This window comes from Dunckerocampus dactyliophorus, chromosome 17 (assembly GCF_027744805.1).
Source record: "Dunckerocampus dactyliophorus isolate RoL2022-P2 chromosome 17, RoL_Ddac_1.1, whole genome shotgun sequence".
NCBI lineage: Eukaryota > Metazoa > Chordata > Actinopteri > Syngnathiformes > Syngnathidae > Dunckerocampus > Dunckerocampus dactyliophorus.
The window spans coordinates 7,819,144-7,831,076 of NC_072835.1; the positions used below are offsets into that span (position 1 = coordinate 7,819,144).

The 11,933-nt window shown below is 42.9% G+C and overlaps 1 protein-coding gene across 2 annotated transcripts; it reads left to right on the plus strand.

The window, feature by feature from the left end:
* The first annotated feature begins 245 nt into the window (after window positions 1–245).
* On the plus strand, window positions 246–11,471 carry lmnb1 (lamin B1). 2 transcript variants are annotated; one of them, XR_008566594.1, is made up of 11 exons: window positions 246–782; window positions 2,396–2,552; window positions 2,658–2,783; window positions 3,435–3,605; window positions 4,052–4,177; window positions 6,458–6,678; window positions 6,750–6,978; window positions 7,057–7,161; window positions 7,336–7,355; window positions 7,448–7,567; window positions 8,751–8,846. XR_008566594.1 is itself a non-coding variant. In XM_054757882.1 (11 exons), exons 1-11 carry the CDS (start codon window positions 427–429, stop codon window positions 10,007–10,009), a joined length of 1,755 nt encoding a protein of 584 aa, XP_054613857.1. In that variant the 5' UTR covers window positions 248–426; the 3' UTR covers window positions 10,010–11,471. The 2 variants fall into 2 exon arrangements, 1 of the variants encoding a protein (XP_054613857.1); XM_054757882.1 differs by lacking the exon at window positions 7,336–7,355 and adding an exon at window positions 9,968–11,471 and having other exon boundaries at window positions 248–782; window positions 8,751–8,852.
* The last annotated feature ends 462 nt before the right edge of the window (window positions 11,472–11,933 follow it).

The window sequence follows — 11,933 nt, forward strand, 5'->3', positions numbered from 1 at the left end:
CAGATTGAACCTTTTGTTTGAGATGGGTCTTTGTTCAAACATTTGATATATAGTCTTAATTTTAGGGGTTCGAGCCAAAAGAACCGACTCCCTCAAAAGAGACTAAATTCCCATCACTAATACGCTTGGCGAGTACAACCGGATGTGACGTTACGTGCAATCAGGCAATAGACTCCACCCTACGATAACGATTACGACGGAAAGAACGTATTGCGTCGAGCGCTCCTATTGGCCGGTTGTACCTAGCGTAAAGTTTTCATAGAAGCGTCCATGTTGTAGAGCTCCGCCCCCCTCTTTCATCTGTGGTGCGAGGGCCGGGTATGCTTAAGTACTTTAGTTTTTCGGATCTGGCGTTGTATAGTTTCCAGAGGAAGCGGTACGTCCACGCATGCGACATTTCAAGCAATACATTTTCAAACTACAAGGATGGCGAGCGTGACGGCAACTCCGACCGGCCAAAGGAGCACGTGCAGCGGCGACTCACAGCTCAACCCGAACAGAATGAGCAGACTGCAGGAGAAGCAGCAGCTGAGGAACCTCAACGACCGTTTGGCCGTCTACATCGAACAGGTCCGCAAGCTAGAGTCCGAAAACGACACCCTTCATCTGAAAATTAGCGAGAACGAGGAGGTGAGAAGCCGGGATTTCAGCGGACTGAAAGTCTTGTATGAGACGGAGCTTGCCGATGCCAGAAGGTGTTTGGATGATTCCTCCAAACAACGCGCTTGGCTGCAGATTGAGCTGGGACGACTCAAATCCGAGCATGAGCAGCTTTTACAGAGGTAAGCCATAACAAGTTGTGTTTATGTCCGAGGCACTGCTCACACATCATGAAAGCGAATCTTTTTTTTTTTTTTTTTTTTAGACCGGTCTTAACTGTTTTTCTTAAAACACAAATGGTCCAACTGAACCTGTTATGGGGAGAAAACATGGCAGAAGTGACGTGTGCAAGTAAAGTCAAAAGGTTTTCGTATGGGTAACATGGTGCCTTCATGTCTAATGTTGGTATTCTGTGAAAAGCAAATTGGAGTGTTTCTCATATTGTGATGGTGTAAACCAATATGGTAAGGTTTAGCATTCCGGGATTTGTTTTGATGAAACGCCTGAATAATAAACGCAAAAGTAATTGTAAAGCTGTCTTTGAACTATTTGAAAGAGAGGCATTGCTTTGAAAACTTGCAAGGTTGAATTTGTATCCCCAACAGTCAGAATGTTAAGTGGCACTGACACCGAGGAGCATCCCTAATTCTTGATGTATTTTTATCACAAGACGGTATTGTTGGCAGCTTGATAATACATGAAAACGGGCAGGCGAAGTCATTGCTGTCGCCCATTTGTGATGTCATCAGCGGTTGACTCTAGTTCTTTATTAACTAACACAGTTACACAGTTTCATAGTTTAGGCAAATGAATGGGATAAACGTTTAAGGTTACCATACTTCTACCTTCACTGAAGATGTGCTCATTGACAAAGACGATGTGGCAGTGATCAACACGAATACCGCCTTTGTGTTTTGCTATGAGTTATTACTTGAATTCAATTGTGTTTCACACCTTCTTTATCACATGCTGGCACTTGGAACTTTGTTTGGCTCCATTTTGGGTTATTTTGCAGACATGTTCTATAAGAAAAACAGAGACTTGAGGTGAGAAACTGCCGGAGAGCACCAGTGTAGAGTAGCCTGTGGGTTTTCTCATTCAAAGCTGGACAAAGCGATCAAAAATATTGTTGCCTTACACCAGCGGTGCTCACACTTTCTCAGCCAGCGAGCTACTTTTAAAATGACCAAGTCCCAAAGATCTACCTCGATATCTAAATATAGAAAAATATATATTTACTATATTTATAAATTAAGTATTTGTGTATGTTATACATGGGGGGAGGGGGAGCTGAATGTCACCTGACTGATGTCATATAACCTCTACAAAGTGATGTTGATGCGATAGAACCCAACTAGCTTGGTAGCTCGCGATCGACGTAATGGGCACCCCGCTTTAAACTATGGTCGGTTTGGGCCCATCTACATGCTTCTCTGCTGATCACAATTGGTGTTGCAGTCATACAACGACAGCTGAGCTGTGCACCTGTGAGGCATATAGGCAATCTTTGTCGCCATCTGATGGGCTGAAAGTGGAACTACAGTTGTCAGTGTTTCCAATGCATCCCCTGTCCCGTGAAGTGAGGTGGGCGTGCATCACACTTTGAAAAACCCTGCACGAGGCAGTCGAGGCATCTGACAAACCAAAGTTAGATACAGTATGTCAAATAAACCTGTGGCCACCAGATGGACCATGATTCCAGGGTTCCAAACTGCCTACTGGTGGCCGTCTACACTTCTAAATGTGCTGTCTGTGATCTTATTTTCTCATCCAATGTGGCCTGTTTTCCTTCAAGCTACAATAAGAGGCACTCTGAGGCAGCAGTAGCCAAGGCCCGGCTCAAAGACTTGGAAGCCCAGTGTAACGACAAAGATGCCATGCTTGCTACAGCCTTGTCTGCCAACAATGGCCTGGAGGCCACCATGGCCAGCTTGCAAGAACAAATGCAAGAGGTTAAAAACATTTATTTTTTTTAATCATTTACCTCCACTAATTATCAATTATACAATGCTCCAGAAATGTTTGTCAAAGAATGTGTATGAACTTTTCTTCGTCAGCTGGATGTGGGTCTCAACCAGAGCAAGAAGCACCTGAGTGAGGAGATGCTCCTTCGCGTCGACTTGGAAAACCGCTACCAGAGTCTGACAGAGGAGATGGACTTTCGTAAGAGTATGCACAAGGAGGTGAGGGTTTGATTGAGCTGTCACTCACACAAACACATCGTGGTGTGCAAGTGTTTGCCCCCTGACTGATTTCTTATTTATTTGCATGATTGTCGCACTTAAATGTTTCAGATCATGAAACTAATTGAATTATTAGCCAATGACAACACAGGTGTTGTCAATGTACCGAATGAAGTCAACAAGCTATCTGGAAAAGCGTCTGTTTACTCGGCTTTAACTGAGAGGTGTTACTCCGCTGATGTCACTTCCGGAGTTTGTCATGGCTGGCGCTGTGAACTGTAAAGGTCATTTACTGAACTGTAAAGAATTTGCCGTCCGCTTTCAAAAAAACAATGTAGAACATAATTAAAAACGTTAACTAATATCGAAAACTAATATTTAAATTAGTTTGATGATCTGAAACATTAAGTGTGACAAACATAAAAACAAGAAGGAAATCAGGAAGGGGGCAAACATTTTTTCACAACACCGTATAGTCCGGAAATGACGGCATGTCTGCATCATCAAGTGATTAGAATTGAATCAATATGAAAATGCTGAAAAAGCTCTTTCAAGGAAACGTCAGTTAACCATTAAATTACATTAGTAACTTACCATTTCAAAAAGGAAAGACAGCGGGCAACTTTCACTCAAGCAAATTTGTTGTTCCAGGAAGTGAAGGAGGTACGACAGCAGTACGAGGCGCGTCTGGTGGAGGTGGACTTTGGGCGAAAGGAGGAGTATGAGTCGAAACTGACACAGGCCTTGGCTGACATGAGAGCTCAGAATGAGGAGCAGTTCAAGATCTACAAAGGCAACGTGGAGAGTACTTACATCGCCCAAGTATGGTCACACTCTCGTTACACATTGACCAGTAGAATGACATGAATGCACCTTTTCACTAAATAGGTTATGTCTGATGTTAAGGTAAATGGATCATATAACTTTGATGACTTCTTGTTCCAATCTACCCTATATTTGGTCTGCACCGTTGCAGACGCCATAAAAGCAATGATGCATGTCTGGTTTTGGACTGTGCTTGATGCTGCAATAGATTTGTGTTTTCATGGAACAAGCGCTGCATCATATCAAGGCAAAATCCCAGCCTCTAACAATGTTTTCCATAAACTATCGACAGCAAGGCAGACAATGTGATTTAAAAGCAACACTCGGGTTAGCAAATGACCGACTTCCTGCCTGTCAGGAAGAAACCACCCCTGTTTATTTCCTCTTTTTAGCGTGAAAATAAGAGGCAAAGCGTTTTGATGAGCTTCTTTGTGTGTCTAAAGATGGATGACCTGCGCAGTCAGTCTGAGATGAACAGAGTGTCAGCCAGCACGGCCCGAGAGGAGCTGAGAGAGTCCAGCCTAAGGATTGAGAGCCTCACCTCCCAGTTGGCAGGCCTACAGAAGGAGGTTGAGTAATGTTGTTATTTCTGACCAATTTGTGTTCTTCAAGGGGAAGCAGGCAGGAGTTACAGGCATTGTGTTGCAAACTTGTAAGAAAGGTTGTACTTCACAGCCTACATTGGTCAGACTTCATCTTGTAGCTGTCACCATACTTGCAATGTCATGATTTCAATTACTTCATCTTGTTTATTCTCCTTACTTATTTCCTCTTATGTTGTAAATAAGACAGTCAGGGATATATGCTCTGTTTCCCACATGACTGCAAGCTACCTGTGATGTTGGACTGGGGGGTAGATAACATAATGGTATCATTTGCATAATTGGACATGATGCAAAGCAGTGGCCAGAGTGGAGATTCTCAAAAATTCTTACTTAAGAGTTTGTGTGTGGACGGGTGAAACTGACCTTTTCGGTGTGAGTCATAAGAAATGTCCTGTTTTTAAACCTTATTTTATGCACACACTTGTAATTAAACAAAAACAACAATAAAAAGTTGGGTGGAAGGGTGCAGTGCCATCTCCGGGTCGGGGATGAGATCCTGCCCCAAGTGGAGGAGTTTAGGTACCCTGGGGTCTTGTTCCCGAGTGAGGGAAGGATGGAACGCGAGATCGACAAGTGAATTGGTGCGGCGTCTGCAGTGATGCGGACGCTACATCGGTCTGTTGTGGTGAAGAGAGAGCTAAGCCAAAAGGCAAAGCTCTCAATTTACCGGTCGATCTACGTTCCTACCCTCACTTATGGTCATGAGCTTTGGGTCGTGACCGAAAGGACGAGATCACGGATACAAGCGGCCAAAATGAGTTTTCCGTCGGGTGGCTGGGCTCTCCCTTAGAGATAAGGTGAGAAGCACTGTCATCCGGGAGAGACTTGGAGTATAACCGCTACTCCTCCGCATTGAGAGGAGCCAGAGGAGGTGGCTTGAGCATCTGGTCAGGATGCTTCCCGGACATCTCTCTGGGAGGTGTTCAGGGCAAGTCCGACCGGTAGAAGGCCTTGGGGAAGACCCATGACACGTTGGAGAGACTATGTTTCCCAACTGGCCTGGGAATGCCTTGGTATCCGCTGGGAGGGGGCTGGAGGAAGTGGCCGATGGCAAGGAAAATCTGGGCCTCCCTTCTCAGGCTGTTGCCCCAACGACCCGATCTCTGATAAGCGGTAGAATATGGATGGATGGATGGATGGATGGAACAATAAAAAAGTGTGTCATACACGTCATTGTACAGGTAATATCACTACAGTCGTCCCTCGCTACATTGCCATTCGAACATTGCGCCCTCACTCTATTGTGATTTTTAACAAAAACCATTAACGTTTTATGATTGAATACGGCTTATTCGTACAAAAATAAGCAAATTGTACTTGGCCTAACTACAAATACACGGCAGAAGAAGCATTCTAATTGTGAATGTAGTATTCTACATTGGCCACTAGGTGTCGGTGTTTGGTGAGACAAGAGCCAGCCAGATGTATTTGCCAGAAAAGGCATTTATTCCAAGTTTAAATGATCTCCCAACAGGTGCAATAATAACAAGCTTAAAATCATAACAACAACACGTACTACTGTTAGGGCCACACCCATACATGTTCAACTAACTCTGAACCTCTGACGTCACTTCTGTGCTCTACACTTCTGTTCACCCGCCATTCAGGGCCGCTGGGGAACACATTTACTGTGACACACATGAACAGGAGTTTTATTAGTCTTAAATGGCTTATGTACTCATTAATGTTTTACTGGATTGTGATAAAGTTGTGACTACTAGTTAGTGTGCAGTTGGTAGAAGGATTATGGTACATATGTTTTTAATACGGTGGATGAGTGGTTAGCATGTTGGCCATAGTCAGGTAATCTGGAAGATTTCGCTTTGAATCGCATTGTATGTGGAGTTTGCATGTTCTCCACGTGTGCGTGTGGGTTTTCTCCGGGTAGTCCGGTTTCCTCCCACATCCAAAAACATGCATGTTAGGTTAATTGGAGACTCTAAAGTGTCCATAGGTATGAATGTGAGTGTGATTGGTTGTTTGTCTATATGTGCCCTGCCATTGGCTGGCGACCAGTCCAGTCCCGGGTGTAACCCGCCTCTCGCCCGAAGTCAGCTGGGATAGGCTCCATCATACCCCCGCGACCCTAATGAGGATAAGGGCATAGAAAATAAATGGATCTTTTTAACAGTGTAATTTGGGCCGCAACAATTCTGCAACCATGCATTTGTAGTTCATGTTATTATTTTAAATCTCATCTCTCTTTGCCCTTCATTGCCACAACTGTCTGACCTCCTCCCTCAGAGTCGCGGCTGGCGTGATCGCATCATAGACCTTGAGGCAGCACTGGCTCAGGAGAAAAACAAAAGCCGCAAACTACTGGCCGCAAAAGACGGCGAAGTGGCGGAGATCCAGGCAAAGATGCAGCAGCAGTTGGATGAATATGAACAGCTACTGGATGTTAAGTTTGCCCTGGACATGGAGATCAATGCATACCGCAAACTTCTCGAGGGAGAAGAAGAAAGGTGACGGCTTCCAGACCAGGACAAGTAAAGGCTTAGCTTCTGTGGTGACCCCCCATCTCTTTCTCTTGCAGATTGAAGCTCTCTCCCAGCCCTTCCTCTCGTGTCACCGTGTCTCGAGTCTCGTCTAGCAGCCGCAGTGTTCGGACAAACCAGGGAAAGAGGAAGCGTGTTGATGTTGAGGAACAGGAAGCTAGCAGCTCTGTGTCCGTTGCTCACTCCTCCTCAGCCATCGGGCCCATAATTATCGATGAAATCGACACTGATGGCAAGTTTATAAGCTTCCATAACTCTGCTCATGAGGTGAGTGTCAATGTTGGGAGAAGTTGAGTTCTTTTCTGAGAACCATGTTCATCTAGATGCACTGTCAACCTGTCTTAGGACCAGGCCATGGTGGGCTACGAAATAATTAAAACCATTGGAAGTGCGACAGCCACCTACAAGTTCACACCCAGATATGTCATGAAGGCTGGTCAGAAAGTCACGGTAAGAAAAGAAAACTCATGGGTCTTAATTCCTGCAACACCAAGATGACAAGGTAACAAATGTGTGACGACACCTCCGCAGGTATAATAATTATGTGCAAGTTTCATTTTGCTGTTAAATCATTAGGAAGATGCTAAAGGTTTCTGCTCATACATTTATGGTTTTCTATCCAAGCTGTGGCCATGTAGGAACAGGTACATTCATGATGATGTGATGCTTCAGAGTATTTTGCCGTATGTTTGGTCGTCACATTTGAAAGATTACTCAGGACTATTCTCTTGTGCAGGTTTGGGCTTCTGATGCTGGGGTGAGCTCCAAACCTCCGACAGATCTGGTTTGGAAAAAACATTGCTCCTGGGGTTCAGGGGAGGATGTCCATGTGGTTTTGGTCAACTCTCAGGGAGAGGTGAGACCATTTGTGCTCCATTTAGAAAACTCATTTCACAATCAGATAGAAGTGAATAGACGATATCACATGATCAAATTGCTAGGGTATAGTATCTCCCTACGTGAGTACACCCCTCACATTTCATCAACCATTTTTATTACAGTAGATCTTCTCCAGGGACAATACCATAGTCTACCCTAGATATCACTGTCACTTTCATAGGATCAGCGACCAGGCAGTTGTGTAGAGTTGTTTTTTTTAGCTCAATAGTGGATGGCTCAGGTGGTAGAGTGGTCGCCTCCCAACCTCAGGTTTGATACTCCCACGATTGTGTAGAAGCGTCCTTGGGCAAGATACTGAACCCCCAGTTGCTCCTGATTCTGCGTCATCAGTACGTAAGCGTGCTAACAGTGTCAAAGCGCTTTGAGTGCCTCGGAGGTGGAAAAGCGCCATACGAGTGAAAGACCCTTTACCATAATAACCCAAATACATTACAGCTACATTTCTTCGTTTTTGTTGGATCACATTCTAGATTGGTGTGGGACAAAATCGTCGCGAGTGTGTGTGGAGTGCTGTGATTTGTCAACACAGCACATCACACACGCGCGCCAAGATTAACGATCAGGGTTCCTGCTCATGTATGGAAAATTATTCTTGTTCCCAGGACTGTTACCACCGTTTTCTTTTCCGAAAGATCAAATCATGGATAACTGAAAAAAACAAAAGAAAAAGAACTGGATCAATCTGTTTTCCTAAGGAGCTTGCTCGGGCAGATAGCAACCCGCTTGGGAGGATTGACAAGTCCTCCTGCCGCCCACTTTAAGATGTCAGGTTTCACTGCTGTTTGAACGGACAGGCGAAGCACACACGCACTCTGCCCCCATCTTGGACAGAACTTCTAATGAGTAAATGTAAATTTTCTGACAACTACCGGTAGCTTAAAAAAAAAAAAAAAAAAAAAAGGCCAATTTCAAGACTGGTTGGCTAAAGATCCCGAATGGACACGAAAAGCTAAACGCAGACTCTCCTGAAATGTTGCTCTCGGGTCTCGTATGCGTCTCTTGATGGCAAACCCAAAGGTGTTCAGTCTACAGCGAAATTGGAAGCGACTGAACTCCGTGTTCCAAGACTTGTGGAGGGCACTTGTGTATGTTGCATTACGATCAGACAATGTATTGATCGAATTTGTGTGTGTGTGTAGGAGGTGGCAAAGAGAAGCACGACATACAAGACAGCAGTCGATGAAGGGAATGGTAAGGAAGATGATCATGAACAGATTAAGGATCACTTCTTCCACCAGCAAGTGAGTACACAAGATACGCTTTTGTTAGGCTAAACCAGGGGTGGCCATTACATCGATCGCGAACTACCGGTAGATCGCCAAGGTAGTTTGGGCCGATTGCGTAAACGTCACTTTGTATTTGTCATATGACATCAGTCAGCTGACATTAAGCTCCCCTCCTGATTCGCGCTTGCTCCCCCGCAGCGTTTCAAGCTACACACGAAGATGCAACAAAAGCTATCTGTTCACTTGTAGCGGCTAGCTACGTAGTGTATTGTTTACTGGCTTTGCTTGGCATCATGAACTCTACTACAGAAGTCAGTGTTTTCTACACGTTGGCTTCTTAAACTATTATTTCATGATGAAATTCAAAATGTGCCCATTGGTGAAACCTTTTCAATATGATGCCTTGACTTGGGCTGCATTGTCTTTTGCATCATCATTTTAAATTCTTGTATATGGCTAATGTTTGATAGCAAATGCTAACTGGATGTAATACATCTAATGAACGTTACATAGCTAATGTGACTGACATATTAGCAGTACTCAGGTTATGTACACAACTATTTAGGAGTTATGTGTATTATCTTTATTTCCATATTGAAGTGAATTATGATAGCAACTACTTTGATTGCCTGTAAACTTTGAACATGTGAATGTGAAATACTAATCATTCATATTTACAATAGAATTTCAGAGTTTACTGGTTACATTTTGTATATGTTACATGTTTTATAGAAAGAGGAAGATCATTTTGACTTATACTTGCATGCTGAGAAAGTGCGTGTACTCCTGATATACATGTATAACCTACATAAATACCTACTCAGATTTTATTAAAATAAATATAGTAAATATATATATACTTTCTATATTTATAGTAGTAGGTAGATCTTTGGGACTTGGTCATTTTAAAAGTAGCTCGCAGGCTAAAAAAGTGTGAGCACCCCTGGTGTAGACCATTTTCTTTTTGCTATTTTCATCAACATTCACAACTGACATTCTTGACTGCTGCTGGTGCAAAATGAGACCCTAAAAAGGGTCAGCTTCCTTTCAACTTGTTTTTTTTTTTTTTTGTAACGCATGAAAAAGAGTTTTGATAAAATAGTATAAATGCCCGACTTGTTTTTGTGCAGGGTGACCCTCAGACTGCCAAGCGAGGCTGCTCCATCATGTGAGCCCTCTCAGCCAATCAGCTTCTCGGATCGCCCACAAGTCTGCCAGCTGAATTAAGGAAACTTTGTCTGTTTTTTCTAACGAGTCAACTGTTTGAATTTTACCAGATGTTTTCCTTCCAAGTGCAAATGTTATTTTATTAAGCAGTACACTGAAACCCAAAAACATTTGAGGATTGGAGCCTTTTTGAATTTTATTTTATTTTATTTTTTAGTTTTTTGTGCATTTTTAAATTATTATATAATATTGTTTGCTTTTTTTTTTAAATCACTATTTATATGCTTTAGGGCAGTGGTTCCCAAACTTTTACAGTCGCGTACCCCTTCAGACCATTTATTTGAAGCCATGTACCCGGCCCACCACTGCTTAATTTGCTCATTTCTGCTCCATTCTCCTTGCTGCGTGAGGCATTCAGGTGCACTTGTAATTGTGAGTGTAATACGCTAATTGTTTTTTTTTGTTGTTGTTTGCGTACCCCCATGACAAATGGCCTACCCCACTTTGGGAACCTAGGCTTTAGGGGGGGAAAAAAAATAAAAAGAATTTTTGGGGGGAAATCCTGTGAGCATGGACCTCAGAAAAGTAAAAAAAAAAAACTTAAGTGGCCAAAAAATGAATGAAAAGAACGTTATCTGATCTGTAGAAAGCATGATTTTATTTTCTGGAAGTCGGGGTACTGTTCGTTGAATTAATTGTCCGTTAATTCATTTTAAAAGCCCTTCTGTGCATGATGTGTACTTGTCATATCTGCCACTAGATGTCACTAGAAGCCAAAAACAAATCACCTCCAGGATAAGCAGTCACCCAATTTCATCCATCCATCCATCCAATCGGGCGAGAGGCGGGGTACACCCTGGACTGGTCGCCAGCCAATGGCAGGGCACATATAGACAAACAACCAATCACACTCACATTCATACCTATGGACAATTTCGAGTCTCCATTTAAGCTAACGTGCATGTTTTTGGAATGTGGGAGGAAACCGGAGTCCCCGGAGAAAACGCACACACGGAGTCCACAACTTTTCCCACAATTTAACGGAGATCTTCCCCATCTCGTGACTGTGTGGCCAACATGCTAACTGCTAGGCCACCGTGCGACCCGTCACCCGTATTAAACTAATAAAATGGATGATTACATACAATTATTTTATTATATGCCTCGAGCATAAATAATACTTGACTGTTATCATAAATGATCTGATCCCAGTATCCGTTGCAATGTGCTCAGGTACACCAAGAATAACTGTGACAATGTGAAGGTCCATGACATTCTTAAGACTACTTGTCATGTAGCAAATGTGACCTTGTTCTTATCTGAATAAAATTTATTGTTTTTGGTACTACATGTCATCACATGAGTTCCTGCAAAACGGAACTGGAATGAATAAATGGAATAGACCTGACTAAGCAGTTTAGTGTGTGCATTCTTACTGAACTACATTTATAAAAATATTTGAGATAAAGGCGTACAACTTGCATTTAGAGGGTCTGGCAGCTAAATTGTAGAGCGTGTTGAGCTAGAGCGTGTTGAACCGTCCCAGTATTGTCAAACCTCCACAGCACCAGCATACGTCCATACGTCCATGTTGACCCTGAAGAGAAAATTAGTGTTGAACATGTGTTGTGTGCTGGTTGATATTCTGTTTAATGTTGATAATTCTATCATTTCTACTGAATTATAGTGAATCATGTCGTGCAGGGGTGTCCAAAGTGCAGCCCGGGAGCCATTTGCGCCCCCCAGTAGTTTTTTTATTGGCCTGCAGCACATTCTAAACAAAACAAAAATTCAGCTGTAATTATACAAGAATAAAGTCAAAATATTAAGATGAAAAAGTTGAAATTTTAAGAGTAACAATGAGGAAAAATGACGTTTTAGTGGCAAAGTTGTAATACTTTTTTTTTTTTTTTAAGTAATATGAAGAAA

Excerpts from the sequence above, each read along its gene's own strand:
- lmnb1 (XM_054757882.1), top strand. The coding sequence starts at position 427 with ATGGCGAGCGTGACGGCAACTCCGACCGGCCAAAGGAGCACGTGCAGC. Across the intron at positions 4,178-6,457 it reads TGGCAGGCCTACAGAAGGAG|AGTCGCGGCTGGCGTGATCG; the intron begins GTTGAGTAATGT and ends CTCCTCCCTCAG. Across the intron at positions 6,979-7,056 it reads TCCATAACTCTGCTCATGAG|GACCAGGCCATGGTGGGCTA; the intron begins GTGAGTGTCAAT and ends AACCTGTCTTAG.